This window comes from Acanthochromis polyacanthus, chromosome 20 (genome assembly GCF_021347895.1).
Source record: "Acanthochromis polyacanthus isolate Apoly-LR-REF ecotype Palm Island chromosome 20, KAUST_Apoly_ChrSc, whole genome shotgun sequence".
Lineage (NCBI taxonomy): Eukaryota > Metazoa > Chordata > Actinopteri > Pomacentridae > Acanthochromis > Acanthochromis polyacanthus.
Window position 1 is genome coordinate 19,722,870 of NC_067132.1, and position 15,793 is coordinate 19,738,662.

At 41.4% G+C, this 15,793-nt stretch overlaps 1 protein-coding gene and 1 non-coding gene across 2 annotated transcripts; both read right to left on the reverse strand.

The window, feature by feature from the left end:
- Positions 1–298: 298 nt before the first annotated feature.
- On the reverse strand, positions 299–11,483 carry gars1 (glycyl-tRNA synthetase 1). The gene is made up of 17 exons (XM_051940725.1): positions 11,196–11,483; positions 10,582–10,683; positions 7,700–7,802; positions 7,451–7,592; positions 6,975–7,063; positions 5,660–5,736; positions 5,428–5,573; positions 5,192–5,341; positions 4,937–5,099; positions 4,640–4,804; positions 4,452–4,560; positions 4,199–4,343; positions 4,026–4,111; positions 3,835–3,944; positions 2,447–2,540; positions 2,165–2,355; positions 299–786 (listed from the first exon to the last, which is right to left on the reverse strand). The coding sequence occupies exons 1-17, from the start codon at positions 11,445–11,447 to the stop codon at positions 661–663; spliced, it is 2,250 nt and encodes a 749-aa protein (XP_051796685.1). The 5' UTR covers positions 11,448–11,483; the 3' UTR covers positions 299–660.
- On the reverse strand, positions 7,142–7,277 carry LOC127531432 (small nucleolar RNA SNORA84). Its single transcript, XR_007938559.1, has one exon. It is a non-coding gene; the product is annotated as a small nucleolar RNA SNORA84 (small nucleolar RNA).
- Positions 11,484–15,793: the final 4,310 nt, after the last annotated feature.

Sequence of the window (15,793 nt, forward strand, 5' to 3'; positions counted from 1 at the left end):
GAAGAAAGTGACAAGCCCTGCAATGCTAAGAAAAACAGAAGTTTAAATTAAACAAGCTCTGCTAATCCTTAGTGTTTCATTTACTCAAACATAAGGCCGTTTTGATAAAATTGTCAGAAATAACAGAAAATGCAGATTTCTATCAAATAACATAAGACAGACTTTACTGTCCAAAGACCAGTCATGCTTAATATTGTGTGTAGTAAATCCCCAAAGACCAGTTTAGAACCAGGAAACACTCCAGTGATGGTTTTCTGTTAGTCACGTTTGAAGAAAATACTCCAGTTGTCTGCCGGTGTCCAGTAAGTGCTGGCGGTTTTTATTGAAACTGTTAAATATCTCAATCCAATCTGCCTCAGACGTGGAATGGTGGAAGTGTCCCTCCACTGACAACAACCTGATTACATTTTCTCCCTTTTAAAACATACCGACATGGATGAAATGTTGCTCATCAATGAAACAACAGTCCTGTGCAAGCTTTTCCACAACTGTTAGATATGATAAATACATGACATTTTAGTGATTGCAGTGGTGTGAGAACACAAAAGGAGGGCTCAGTGCACCACTTCAGCTTATCACAATACAGTTGCAGTATTCTTCCTGGTGGTGCATATGCAACGAGTCTGTGGATTTTCATGGAGTGACTTGCAGACGAGAGCTTTACTCTTCAGCCGTGTCCTTCTTGCTGGTCTCCTGTCCTTCAAAGATGGGGTACTTGCTCTCCACTTCTGCCCAGGTCAAGGCGCCGTTGGCCAAATCCCGAACAATCACAGGCAGCTCGCTGACCTGAGGAGAGGGTTGAGTTAACGCTGTTAAATGATGTGTGGACCTGTAAAGTGAAATACTGTTGTATTTAACCCTCGTGTCGTCCTGCAGGTCAAACTGATCTGTTTTAAAGTTTGAAAATGTGGAAAAATTATATTTTCACAGTGAAACTTCTGATGTCCACATAAAATATTTTTGGGAATTTTTTGGTGGAAAAAAAAAAAGAAATGCTAAAAAAAGTCTCTTAAGAACATTCACAAAAAAAAAAATCAACCAAAATCCAGCAAAATTCACTGAATTTTGTTTTTTTTTGTAAATGTTCTTAAAAAAAATAGAAGTTTTGCTGATTAAATGTAATCATTTTAGATATTTTTAGGATGTTTCTGAAGATTTTTACTCATTTTTAAAAAATATTTAGAAGAATTTTCTTTCCAAATTTGAGGGATTTTTTAAAAACAAAAAAAACATTTTAAGGGAAAATTTTAAGGAATTATTGGAATTTTCTTCCTGAAGGTTTTGCAAATTTTCAGAAATTTGGGTATTTTTTTGCTGAATTTGTTTTGGGGTTTTTTTCCCCAGACAAAAACACAATATTTTCTGGTGCCCGTAAACGAAGACAACAGGAGGGTTAAATAAGTCCAACAGCAGGTAGGCTGTTCATTTTCAAATAGAATACAAGTCACAACTGGAAAATTAATGGCATATCACTGAATTAATCAATGAATTATCATTTAATGCCAAGATATGAAATATATTAATGTGCCTCATTTGGAGCAATGTGTAAATATGATGTTTGAGTTAAGTATAGGTTATAGGACAGTGGTTTATAACAACGATGTGCGGCATAAACAGCACACCAGCAGCTATTTCTGGCCCACATTTTGGAATCACTCAGACCCAAAAATACAGTCAATGTTGTTACAAGACCAAAACAGAAGAAAATGGACCAGAAGTCTAATAAGACACTTGTGGTTGGGTTTTTTGTTACCACAATTCAAGTGAAACCAGAGCTGTTGTTCAGCTTGTACAGGAAGCTGCATTGATTAAACTAGAGGAGTGTCCGTTCCATGAAACGTGTGAAATATCCTCATCGACATGTCAGACTGTCTCAGTCAAAGCAATAGTCTCAGTCTTTTCACTTCACGTATTATTTGTCTTCTGTGGCTCTAAACAGATTTAAAGTGTATACCTGCTATATTTACTGGATTGTATTATACAGTTTGATTTGGAGAAGATTTTTGTATTTATGGAAGCTCAGTTTTTCTGCTTATAGATGGCAAATTATCCAAGATTTCAGTTTAAATCCTGACTGATTTGAGGAAAAAAAACCCTGATTTAGAAGGAATCAGGTGAACCTGATGTGGAGAAATAAAGAATATAAAAGGAGCCGGTGCTGTACCTCAGCCCTGATTTGCCTCATCGAGTCTCGGTCTCTCAGAGTCGCTGTGTGAGGCGTCTTGTTCACTGTGTCGAAGTCGATGGTGATGCCAAACGCCACTCCGATCTCATCCGTCCTGGCGTAGCGCCTCCCGATGGATCCTGAAGAGTCGTCCACCTTGTGAGACACACCGTTTTTGGTCATCGCCTCGGCTAAGAGGGAGATATCAAAAAAAAAAAAGTTACAGAACAGACATTCCTCTTCCAAGACAGAAATGGGACGTATCATTATGTGGATGCTTACATAATTCCCTCACGAAGGGCACGAATTCTTGGTTTGGGCTCAGAGGCAGGACGGAACATTTGTATGGAGCTACAGTAGCGGGGAAGCTAAAGTACTGGAAGAAAAACAGAAATCATTAGAGGCAGATAGTAAACAAACATGCAAAATGCTACAACAGTGCACAGATGGGGTGAGTGACACAAAACTTTCAAGGACTCTGAACGAATACTCAGACTGTTCTAATTAGGTCACTACTCCTCAGCTTTTAGAAACTGTGACGCGAGTCATTCAAATCACACATAATCTTCTAACGCCTGAACTCACCGTTTGTTAAAGCTGAGCCCACCAGGGATAAAATATTAAAGGCTTCTAGCCAACGTTCCTAAAGAGCTCAGCTTTATTTGCTTGAACAATCAATAAAATCAGAAGCTGTGTCAAGTGGCACAAGAATTATTAGCAGCTCTTTAAGCAGCTGCAAGAACATATCATAATGAGAAAGCCTGAATTAGACCTAGTGTTTAACTTGTTTGAATAAAAAAAAAAACCCACATAAATCTATAGTTCGCCTTTTGATTACCTATAAAATTTCACTACTGGAATGTCATACCCTCAAAGACTTAACATTCAGAGATGAGACAGATTAGAACATTAAATGAACACAAACCAACAGAGATTATGAATTATGAATGCAAATGTCACTTTCCATTTAAATGACTTCACTGAATTCATACCGACTCTTCAAGCAGTCGACTGGCTGTGACAATCATCTCTTGATTAACACAATGGGCCTGAGTGCACTGACTCCACTCTGCCTGCTAGCTTTATCAGCCTAAATGAGTTATAAATGAACATAAAACGCTTGTATTTGCAGCACAGTTTTAACCACACCATGTTATACTGAAATAAGAAATGTAGAGTAGGCTAGAACGCACCTGCCCGCATTTATGACTTCTGAAAATAGTTTTATAATAACTCATTATCACGGCTTAAGATCTATTGAGAAATACAATGCAGACAAGTTGCTATTTTTAGACGCAAAATGGACACTCAACGTTTTTGGCTATTCGTTGAAACAAAATGCCACCACACTGACAACTTCTTTGAGTCTGTGTCAGTTAGTTTAGACCCAACTCCACGTGAAAGCTCAGAAAATGTCAAATAAATTAGACGTATGAATCTTAATAAAGTTGAATGACTTCAAAATAGCAAAAACACTGGGATGTTCACAGGTAGTCTAGTCCTCTTGCTACTGAATAATGGTATTCACCCTGGAAGGTTATTGATTTAGAGCTTTTCTCTTAATGAAAGTAACACCAGTAATTGTCTGAGGAATGAGGATTTAGTCTAATGACAGCTAACTCAGACGCTACAGCCCTCCTAGATGTTGCATCACCCACCCCTGAACTTACCGTTCTTTGTTCGTCACCTTCTCTGACATGGAATGTGTGCTCAAAGATAGAGTACATGATTCTACCAATGCCAAAAGAGGGCTCGATTACATTGGGAACAACTTCTTCCACTGTGGACAAAAAGACAACGTTTTAGAAAAGCTCTCACTGCAGCTCCACTCTTCCTCAAGTCACTCATGAGTAAAGCTCACCGTGTAGAGTCTTCTGGAACCGCTTCACACTGACCATGTCCTTTGTGAGCGTAAACGTCTTGCCTTCTGTCTCGATGGTGAACTCTCTGTGGAGTAAAAATAAAATATTAACTGTTTTGGACCACAGCTAACCACTATTGACTCTTATGGGTGTGATTAACAGCAACACTCACCCAGTCTCATTAAGAAGCTGCTCCTGCTCTGTGATGAAACATTCGTCACACACAGAAAGATACTCCATGGCTATCTTAGCATCCTTCTTATACGCCTTTCCAAGGGCTCCTTTGTTGGGCTCAAACTGGACGACATTTACAGTTTTGTGTGGAGAAGTTAAGGAGAAATACTGATGACTAACATCAAGATGTACAAAGTTCCTCTGTGTTTGAGAATTCTCTTTGTTTCAAGTGCTGCTGCAGTCGAAGGATATGGGTTCTTTAAGAAGCTTCTCAGCAACCAGAGGGACTTTGGTGGCTCGTGCGTGGCATTTCAAGTCATAACAAGACCGGTCAGCACAGCCCACAATCTCGATCCAGCCCTGCAGGGGACAAACATCACTTTGAGCAACAGTAAAAGGGTTTTTGAGAAGCTGGAAGGAAACAGTGCCTGGTACATACATATGAGGTTTTGGTTTCAGCGTCCCAGCAGTCACAGGCGTAGTGAGCCATCTCGTTGTCCATGTGCTGTCGGAAACGCAGCTTGTCTTTGGCAACACCCACTTTAGTGAGATAGAGGTAGATCCTCCCGATGAAGTATCCCAGGACGGAGTTGTTGATCACTCCCTAAATGAGACATTTGTCATCGCTATAGGTTCTCTCAGGTTATGTGGATTTGTTTCTATGCAATAAATACTGAAGCAATGTTCAAGTATTCGGTTCTTCATCCAGTCCTACGTCAGTATCAGAGATGTTTACCTGCTCCACAGCGTCTCCCAGCCTCATGATGTGTGCAGACTGGCCGCTGGTCTGGGCCTTGGAGGAGTACAACATGATTTCCAGGTCAGCTACATTGGGGAATTTCGGGTGGACCTTGTCATTTGGGTCCACAAAGTGCTCGATCTCTCCCATGGTGAACTCTCTGCGCAAAAACAGAGCAGTTATATTCCTGCTTCAACTCAAAAATCAAACCTTTTTAGTGCAGAGACTAAAGAGCGCCAGAGGATGTCTCACCTAACACGAATGAGTCCAGAGCGAGGAGAGATTTCGTTCCTGAAGGAGTTTCCTATCTGAGCAGCAGCAAAGGGCAGTTTTCCCTGGTTGAACTCCAACAGACGCTTGAAGTTGAGGAAGATTCCCTGAGCTGTTTCAGGCCTCAGATAGCTGCAAATTTACATTCATTAAGTCAAACGATGACAAGTGTGACAACATCAAGGAACATTTCTCCACAGGACCGCGTTTCACCTTACCCTGGCATATTTCCCCCTGGTCCTATGGACGTCTGAAACATCAGGTTGAAGGACATGGGAGCTGTGAGCTCATTCCCTGTAGTGGGTGACTTAACGCTGTATTTCACAAAGAGATCTGTCAGCTCTTGTTGGGTGAAGTTGTCCATCTGAAAACAAGTAGTGATAGACAGCCTTGTCAGAAACAGCTTTTTCTGCCCCTCAAAAGAGCATTTGGTCTCAGTTACACACTGACCTGAGTGATGACATCCTCCATCTCAGCCTTCTTGTCTGCTGTGCATTTCTTATCAGACATCAGCTTCTGCAGATGAGCTGTAAGACACAGAAAAAATGAAAGCAAAGTCTTCATAAACAGATCTGATAATTCTTGAACCTCTGTGCAAGTCAGACAGAAGAAACTGTAGCTAGCACGAGAAAATGAGGTGAAACCAAATTAGTAGGGCTGGCCCGAATAGTGGTTTCTGGCCTCCGAATATTCGGGCCCTATTAAAGACGAATATCCGGATATTCGTTCCGCCCCGTAACGTTCGACCGGGGGGGGTTTGTCTGGTCTCCCGGGTCCACATTTTGCCCTCATTTAGTCTTTAGTTAAACTGAAGAATTTCCAAACACCGGTCTTCAGCATCTTGTCTTTTGTTTATGCAACGAAGTGAAGCGTGACTTCAGAGTCGGCAGCCACCCGGCCATTCGGGTGATGTTTACAAACACAAATAGAGGAGCTGAAATGAGCCGAAGAACACGACGGGACGAGCCGAAATGGGCCGAATGCGCAGGGAAGAGACGAGCTCCGAATATTTTCGTCTGGGGGGAGGAGGGGGTGATCACATCGACATATGTGTATATGTTATAGACGTGTATATGTTTATGTGATCACAGGACGAGATGAGCCGATGTGGGCCCAAAGCGGAGAGAAGACAGTAACTCTTTCCGCCCGGTGACGTCCGGGGGGGGGGCAAATATTCGGATACCAAAATTAATATCCGGATAGTGCCGTAGCGAACGAATATTCGGATATTCGGGTCCAGCCCTACAAATTAGTAAAAAGACTTTTTTTTTTAGACTCGGTATGTCTTGGCAAAATGTCACTTGATGCATCTCAGTTACTATTTAACACAACTTGACATCTTGCGTAATATTTTCACATTATATATTTTTTAACATTCGGGCACATTAGCCTCCAAGTCTTTCAGGAACTAACATGCCATCTCTGCATCGCTGTAAGCTTCTGGCAGACTTCCAGCCTCTGTGATCTCAGCAGCTGTATTGCTATGAAAGCCCTGTGTGATTTCTGCGGGTCGAGCCACTTCTATTCCCCCTCAGGCACAAACAGTGATGCTCAGCGACTAGTCAACAAGCAGCAGCAGCCACTGACAGCACAAGTTTGGGCTGTATCCATCCCTCCTCGTCTGGAGAATCCCATGACTAACACAGCTCTAAGAAGGGACAAAGACCTCTGCTGCAGGACTTTTTAGGATGACTAATCCTTAAATTAAACAGAAGCAGAGGCCAACTCTCAAAAGGCACTCAAAGAAAAATAAAAAAGGGCGTACCTTTGAGGAGGTGGTCGGCCCTGAAGCATTCGCCATTCTTCACATCTTTCACCATGTAGTCAGCAAATTTGTCCACATGTCCTGAAGTCCTGGTGAAACAATAAAGCAACAAATAAAGAATCCAAGTCTCACAATCTCACAGGGAAAACAGTGTTAATTCTTTTCAACAGTGTATCTGCAACCGGGCTATGGACGGCTGCTATAGTGGCAGCTTCCATGCATAAAATCGCAGAAATCAATATGCGCCTGTTCAAAAAAACCTACAGTTCAGCACTTTGGAGCCGACTCTAGGAACCACCAGGCAGATTTTTCAGCAGTTTCTTACATTTGTCACAATTAAATATACATGAACAACAACCAAGAACTGTTTGAACACTCGGAAAATATGAAATTGCAGGTTTATTTCTCTCATGGTTAAAAAAAAAAGACACATTTATAACAAGGGACATTTCAGAAAAAGGTCAGAGTGCACATACTTGAGGACGGGCTCGGGGGTCAGCATGGTGCAGTCGATCTCCAGGATCTGCTCCTCCTGGATGAAGTGCTGCCTCCACACCTGCAGGATGTTGTTCTTCAGGGCACAGCCCACAGGGCCGAAGTCGTACAGGCCGCTCACACCTGAGGAGCATTACTGCATGGTAACAGAATGCTTAAAGACTATGCTGCGTGTTGGCTTAGGCACCAACCAAGACTTTAAGTTCCACTATTAGCTATCCGAGTCTTACCTCCGTAGATGGCAAAGGCCTGGTCATAGAAGAATCGCCTCTTCAGGGTGTCCTCCATCTTGGTTCTGTCAACGATGTCATCTTTGGGTTGCAGTGCCAGTTCCTGCAATTTTTACAAGTTCACAAGGCACAATGCTTAAAGAATAGAATAGAGTTTATTGTAATTTGCCCAGGTACATCACACCACAGGTACAGTGGGGCAAAAAAGTATTTAGTCAGCCACCAATTGTGCAAATTCTCCCACTTAAAGTGATGACAGAGGTCTGTAATTTTCATCATAGGGACATTTCAACTGTGAAAAACAGAATATGGAGAAAAAAATCCAGGAAATCACATTGTAGGGTTTTTAAAGAATTAATTTGTAAATTATGATGGAAAATAAGTATTTGATCACCTACAAACAAGCAAGGTCTCTGGCTCTCACAGACCTGTAACTTCTTTCAGAAGCTCTTCTGTCCTCCACTCGTTAGCTGTATTGATGGCACCTGTTTGAACTCGTTATCTGTATAACAGACACCTGTCCACAGCCTCAAACAGACTCCAAACTCTACCAAGATTAAAGAGCTGTCAAAGGACACCAGGAACAAAATTGTAGACCTGCACCTGGCTGGGAAGAGTGAATCTACAATAGGCAAGCAGCTTGGTGTGAATAAATCAACCGTGGGAGCAACTATTAGAAAATGGAAGACATACAAGACCACTGATAATCTCCCTTGATCTGAGGCTCCACAAAAGATCTCATCCTGTGAGGTCAAAATGATCATGAGAACGGTGAGCAAAAATCCCAGAACTACACGGGGGACCTGGTGAATGACCTGCAGAGAGCTGGGACCAAAGTACCAAAGGTTACCATCAGTAACGCACGACACCGACAGGGAATCAAATCCTGCAGTGCCAGACGTGTCTGCCTGCTTAAGCCAGTACATGTCCAGGCCGGTCTGACGTTTGCCAGACAGCATATGGATGATCCAGAAGAGGATTGGGAGACTTTCATGTGGTCAGATGAAACCCAAATAGAACTTTTTGATATAAACTCAACTCGTCGAGTTTGGAGGAAGAAGAACGCTGAGTTGCATCCCAAGAACACCATACCTACTGTGAAACATGGGGGTGGAAACATCATGCTTTGGGTCTGTTTTTCTGCAAAGAGGACAGGACGACTGATTCGTGTTAAGGAAAGATGAATGGAGCCATGTATCGGGAGGTTTTGAGCCAAAATCTCCTTCCATCAGTGGGAGCATTGAAGATGAAACGTGGCTGGGTCTTCCAGAATGACATTGATCCTAAACACACCGCCTGGGCAACAAAGGAGTGGCTCCATAAGAAGCATTTCAAAGTCCTGGAGTGGCCTAGCCAGTCTCCAGACCTCAACTCCATAGAAAATCTGTGGAGGGAGTTGAAAGTCCATGTTGCCCGGCGACAGCCCCAAAACATCACTGCTCTAGGGGAGATCCGCATGGAGGAATGGGCCAAAACACCAGCTACAGTGTGTGCAAACCTGGTGAAGAAATAGATAGATAGATAGATACTTTATTAATCTCCAAAGAGAAATTCACAGTTCCAGCAGCATGAAAGGCAGAGAACATGAGAGCATGCAAGTTATAAATAAGACTATAATAAAAATCTAAACATCTAAACTACCGTAAACATTTGACCTCTGTCATTAACAACAAAGGATATATTACAAAGTACTGAGTTGGACTTTTGTTATTGACAAAATACTTATTTTCCACCATAATTTACAAATAAATTCTTTAAAAATCCTACAATGTGATTTCGTGGATTTTTTTCCCATATTCTCTCTCACAGTAGAAGTGGACCTATGATGAAAATTACAGACTTGTCATCATCTTAAGTGGGAGAACTTGCACAATTGATGGCTGACTAAATACTTCTTTGCCCCACTGTACATTGGAATTCTTGTCCGTGACTCCGAGTCAAAAATAATAGTTTAGCAACAATTAAAAAGAAACAAGAACACTGAAAAAAAAAAAAAAAAAAAAAAAATCACACTGAAGTTAAATACAGATATTGGCATAAATAAATAGAAAAAGACAACAGAGCTGACTTCTACAATCAAGACTGGTTTTGGAATATCTCAATTAAAACTGATTATTAACCTCTGGGAACATTAGCTTTCACAGCAACATACAGTTTTCATTCAGCTGAAGGAGTCGGCTTAGGTGTCATTATGCGACCTATGTTTGGAACTTGTGACACGATATGAGTTGGTCTTGTAGGATGGAAAGCTTGTAATATAAGTGAGCTTAATTATACGGTTGCATATAATTGTGGAACACTTATCGTAGTTGAAAAGTAGGACTCTAATGTCCAAAGTGAGCAAATCCCCTTATCAAAATCGCCATGGGGTCAAACACCTGCATTGTTTCTCAGCATAGGGCTGAAGGATTTGGAGAACATTTGATTTTTAGTATATTTGTCACAGTGTTCGACAGGCTTAAGGCATGACGAACCATTACCACATTACATATCAAAAGAGTGGCTGTAATACAAAGAGGAAGGCATGAATTTGTAAAACTATTCACACATCCACTTATCCTCTGGGTCTGACATGCTGCTTAACATCTATTCTAAATTGCAATTTGTGCAATTAACTAACTGCATTGCATCCAACTGTGATTTGCTATTGAATAATTGTTTGGACTAACAGCAGGTACATATCTGCAGCATAGCTTGACTATTGGAGGAAGAGTTGACAGGTGCGGTGAATGAGCACAGTTGCTGATTATGTTTGATGTGTTTTGTTGTTTCCAAAGGAAACTTGGCAGAGAATTTGCAAGCATGTTGACTCACTGAGCAGAGTGCATCCAGACTAAATAAACTACATTCAAATTCAGTTAAACTACACATAAATGATTTACCTTGGCCTCCAGAGTTCTCTTCCTTGCTTTCAGTTCCGCCACAGCTTTAGTAACATCCACATCTGGAGCTCCTTCCTGTTTCATCTGACGCACCAGGTCCCCCTGAAACAGACAGCTGGTTTGAGATTTCCACACAAAACTTCAGTAAAATATGAGAAATCCAGTCCAGTCCAGTTTTAGTGCTGAAGCTGTTCGGATCACCGGAACATGGGTGACTGAAAATCTACATCCATTCTCCACAGAAAACCATTGCAAAATCAATCCAACTCAAATCTTTGCGCGTTTACGAAGCAACCGGCTGGTTGTTGGATTTTTTGGGGTAGCAGCAGAAATTTGGCCTCCTCTCCTAACCCCACCCTGCACCCAAATGTCTGCAGCAGAAGCAGCAGCTCACTGAAACGTGGCAAAGGGCGCAGACATGACTGTCAGCTAACGTTAGCAGTTAGCTAGCAAGCAATGGCTGTCCATTGACAGCAGCTGGTGAGATTAGCCGGTTAGCCCGCCGAGCTACCGGGCTGGGTGTAACAGAGTCTGAGGCACAAAACAGACACATAACCGCAATGTTTACTCCCGTAATCTATATCAGTGAAGACAAAGCGATAAATCGATGTTACCTGTTCTTTGACTGCAAGCCGCAAAGGGGCGAGAATCTCTTCAATGTTGCCGTCCATGGTTTGTCCTTCCGCCTGCTGCAGCCACAAGCTTTTCTTCTTCTTCTTACACAAGCAGACCGACGTGGAAAACGGTCTGTTTCTGGGCGGGTAGCGGAGCGACTGCCGAATAAACCGGACCGTGGACACCGGACAGAGGGAGGGAATCTCAGCGCTGGTCCTCAGCAGTGCTGATGCTGCGCTGCGAAGAAGCATGGACCGCCGTAATGCGAGGAGAGAAGAATGATGAAATCTCTGGAAATAAGTAAATGCAGCCTTCGCTTCGGGGGAGGCAGTTTCACCACAACACACACGGGCTTAGCGGCCTATCGGCAGATTCGTCACAAGTAATTAAATTAAATTACTTGATATGTTGATTTAAAAAGCAAAGCTGTCTGGAAAAAAATAAAATAAATGTTTAAAAAATATGGTAAAGCATGAGGTACAAAAATGATTCAGATTATCTCAAGAATATGACATCTTTGCTTAAATTTCCAGTAGGAGCAAGACCGATTTGTGGCACTGGCAGCTAGCAGTGACACTTTTTGTGGACGGTTAATGCCACTGTGCAGTGACACTTTTTGTGGCACCGTCGCGGTGCCACGGTTAATGCCACTGTGCAGTGACACTTTTTGTGGCATCGCTGCGTGCCACGGTTAATGCCACTGTTTGGGCTAGATGCCACTGCCGCAGCGGCATTTCCAGTGGCCTCTGGAGATGCCAGCAGAGGTGCCACGGTTAATGTCACTGTTTAGGGCAGGGGTCGGCAAGTAGATGTGGCTTCGGGACAAAATATTTGTAAACAATCGAACAGCGGGCCAACCTGCGAGGGGGTGCGCTCCGATTCCGCGAGCGGGGTGTCCCCTGCCTTCGCCTGAGTCAAAAGCGGTGTATAGAGAATGGATGGATGAAGTTGCATTAGTGAGGCTGACACTGTTTTTAGGGTGTGAATTTACCTGAGTATATAAAGATTAAGAATTCAAACTCAACAAATTTATTCGAAGGATAAGTTTACCTCACAATAACAAAGATTAAAACTAAATTCCTACAGTATTATTAGCGATAGTGATAAGACAAGACAAGACAAGACAAGATAAAACTTTATAAATCCCAGAAGGCATTTTTTGTGAAATGATAATGATAATAATAATAATCACATGATAATAAACAGTGTCAAGGGAGGTTGACCTATTTGTATCTATATAATTTTGTTTATTCAATTTTTTCTCTGAAAATAATTATGTTTTTCTACAAGGCAGATAAGAATAACTACTATGAATCCTTTTCCTTTTATTTGGTCTGTGCCTACATCAGTACTCATCAAGATTGTTGCTCAGTGTTTTGTCCTCTGGCACTTGTCAGTCTGTCATTATAAATAAAAAAAATGTTCTTAATGCCTTGCCTAGAAAAATAAAGGCTACATGGGGAAAAAAGGAGAACATGTTGAGTAAACCCTGCTTGTATTTCCGAATTGATCAAAGTCTCTCTCCAATCATTGATTAAATCCCTAAAAAATCATCTCAGTGTATCGGAGTTACGTGCTTATTGTTTTTTCTCCCTATGAAAATAACCCTGCCCTGCCTTAAAATGGCTTCGATGTAACTCTATGCTGTTGCTTCTTCTAGAATTTGCAGACCTATGAAGTCCTGCCTCTCTCTCCACCTGCCCTGCCCCATGCACTGCAATCTGAGCACACCAGTTCATCTACAACTCTGATCAAAAACTTTAAAGTGCTGTATGCTACACAATGGTAAGTTGTAATATCAGAGTATTTCAACCATATATGTTTGAAGAACCCATCCTGAAGCAGGATAGTAATACAGGAAACCCAACCCTCTAATTTGGCAGGATTAGTTTCTTAGGTTTGTTACATACAGATTTGACCCTAGAAAAAAACATCACATAGACATGCTAACATGGTAAGAAAGAGAAAGACTTTTACCAGGTGTTGGTCTTTAAGAGCAACCTAATTTCTATGATTAAGGCCAAAACTAAAGTTGTTCTTAGTGCTAAAGTGTTTGCTGGAGTTTTGATGCTTTAAGACTGTGTTTCTTTGTCCATGTACCGTTAAAGAGGCCAAAATTGTGCAGAAATGGTTCTACCTTTGCATTTCAGTATTTTAAAAAGTCCATGTTTCTAATCAACTGTCAGCTTTCTTTCATTCTACTTGTTTTTTTAGTTCAAATTTCCTTTTCCAAGCTGCTCAGAAAACGATGTAGCGCCCATCCTGTCATTCAACAGCCCCCGAAAATGTAAAGCCTCTAAAATATTCCTCCCAACATTTGTGTGGAACAAAGGATGACATGCATTCGTGCAGGTTCCCTTTGTTCCTTCGTTTTCTTGTGTTGATGTAGTTGGAGAGAATACAGGAGATCAGAGTAACAGACTTCATACAGACCTCACATAAACCCTCAGATATCACTGAATCAACAGTATTAATCTACGCTGTGATATTGTCGACATCTGATTCCTTGAACAGAAGTGACTTTTTGTAAAGACTCCCACAAGATAAATCTTCACGTATCCCCAGGGCTCAAATCTCATCTCAGCCTTATTAAAATCTGTCCTGATTTTGCAGAGATATGACAAGATGTGACCTTTACCGTTTCAATCATTTTAACACCCTTTCACTGGCAAGAAGCTCCTGACATTTGATTGATGATCGCTGGTTTGTCAAGGTCTGTGGAAACCTGCATGTGAATATATTTGTGTGCTGCTGTAAAGAGAAGGAGCTCAGGTTTTTATACTGGGCTGTTGACTTGATCTGTTTCGCCCATTTGGGGGCAAATTCCATGAATCCAATACCCCTTTATTTGCAACACACATTTTGATTTGTTATTGTTGAAAAAGCACATGTGTTACTAATAACATTAGCAATGTCTCTGCTCTTTCAAAGTGTCCCAATGAGCCGTGAATCTTGAAGCTGAAGCCAGTAATTTCATTATTTACACCTGGACTTTTCCTGCTGTGGCATAGCAAACATCCAAAATCTGCTGGCAAAATTAGATTTTGTGACCTCTTTGGGGAAGGTTCTTGGATTCCTAAAATGCTGTGTTCTTTGCTGTGGATCGCAATAAAGAAAAGTGTGACACATTTTGATAGAAAAGGAAACTTTGTGTTGTCTATTTACATTTTAAGAGGGAGAGCAATGAGAGGGAAAATGAGACAGAATGAAAAAAGAAAGCATCAGAAGAAGTCGAATTAGAAGAAAAAACTAAACCGCAGGTCTTCTCCTTCTCTTTTAGCAGCAAGAATATAAATGTGATAACGATAATTCTTGAATTTTAATATATTCGACTGTGATTATTAATGAATATCTCAAGGTAGGGATTAGCTTTTAAATAAAACACACAGAATATAGCCTACAGTGTGTTGCATAACCTTTCCAAACACATTCACTTTACAATTAAGGTTCTCTGACAACACCCTCAAAGCAGGTTAGATCTTTTCCACAAGGTGGCACTAGAGGTAAACTAATGACAAATTTGTTTCCATAGAGGCAAATTCTTCAATCACAGATGTCCATTTACAATGTTTTGTTGATCTTTTACTGCAAAAAGTGATCTGAAGTTTTTTTTTAAATTAATCTAAGAGATAAAATCTCCAAGCACTTTAACTTTATGCACATTTTTAGTGTCTTTTAAATGTCTTTCCAGGTTTTTTGAAACTGAGATTCCATCAACTAAACTGGCATAGTTGTTGCATTTCTTGCTTTGGGACCCAGTCTAACAACAGCATGTAATCTACAACAGTTTTTCTTTCTCAATACTACAAAAATCTGCCTCCTAACATCAATTGTTGAAACATATTGCAGCATTTAGACAGTCTTCCCTTCCTAAACTGAACTTCGTCCTTGTCCAAGCCTCCCTGTGCCACTGTTTATGTGCAGACGACACCTCGAAGGCTCGACAGCATGCGGAAACAGAGTGAAAGAGGCCCATGCAGGGAAGGATTATTATGCGATTCCAATTCCTCACTGAAGTACACCCACATTCATAAAACATTCAAGGGCCCCGCAGTCTGACAGCACACCAGATGTATTTGAAGGCGGCGAAAAAAGATCATCTGTGTCCTATCAAAGTTGATATCAAGACCGTATTTATTTTAATTATTCATCAGCGGAGATGTGTTGCTGCAGGGCCTTTGCCACTCTGCTCCCTCACAGCGAGAGAAATGTCAGAGGCCAGAAGTGTTTGATGTCTGTGATCAGAAAGTGAACACCTCAGTGTTTGGTCTCATATCTTGAGGTTGTGTTGGTCGATTACACGTGGATACAACTTTATCCCTCTGACACTCGCCGCTCACACGACAAAGTGTTTGTGCCCCGGAGGTGTAATTTTTCAAAGAGCTTTATCTGTGACCCCCAGATAAGCGATAAAATAGGTTTACTCAGGCTAACAACGACACAACAACCAAACGACCATTCGTTCTAAACTGACTCTGGCTGGCTGCGGCTTCGGGGCTGTCAGAAAAGTTAATGTTTTTTACACATGTAAACAACCTTGATGGAACATTTAGCATGCAGGAGAACAACTCAGGTAGAGTGTGAACAGCTGCTTGCA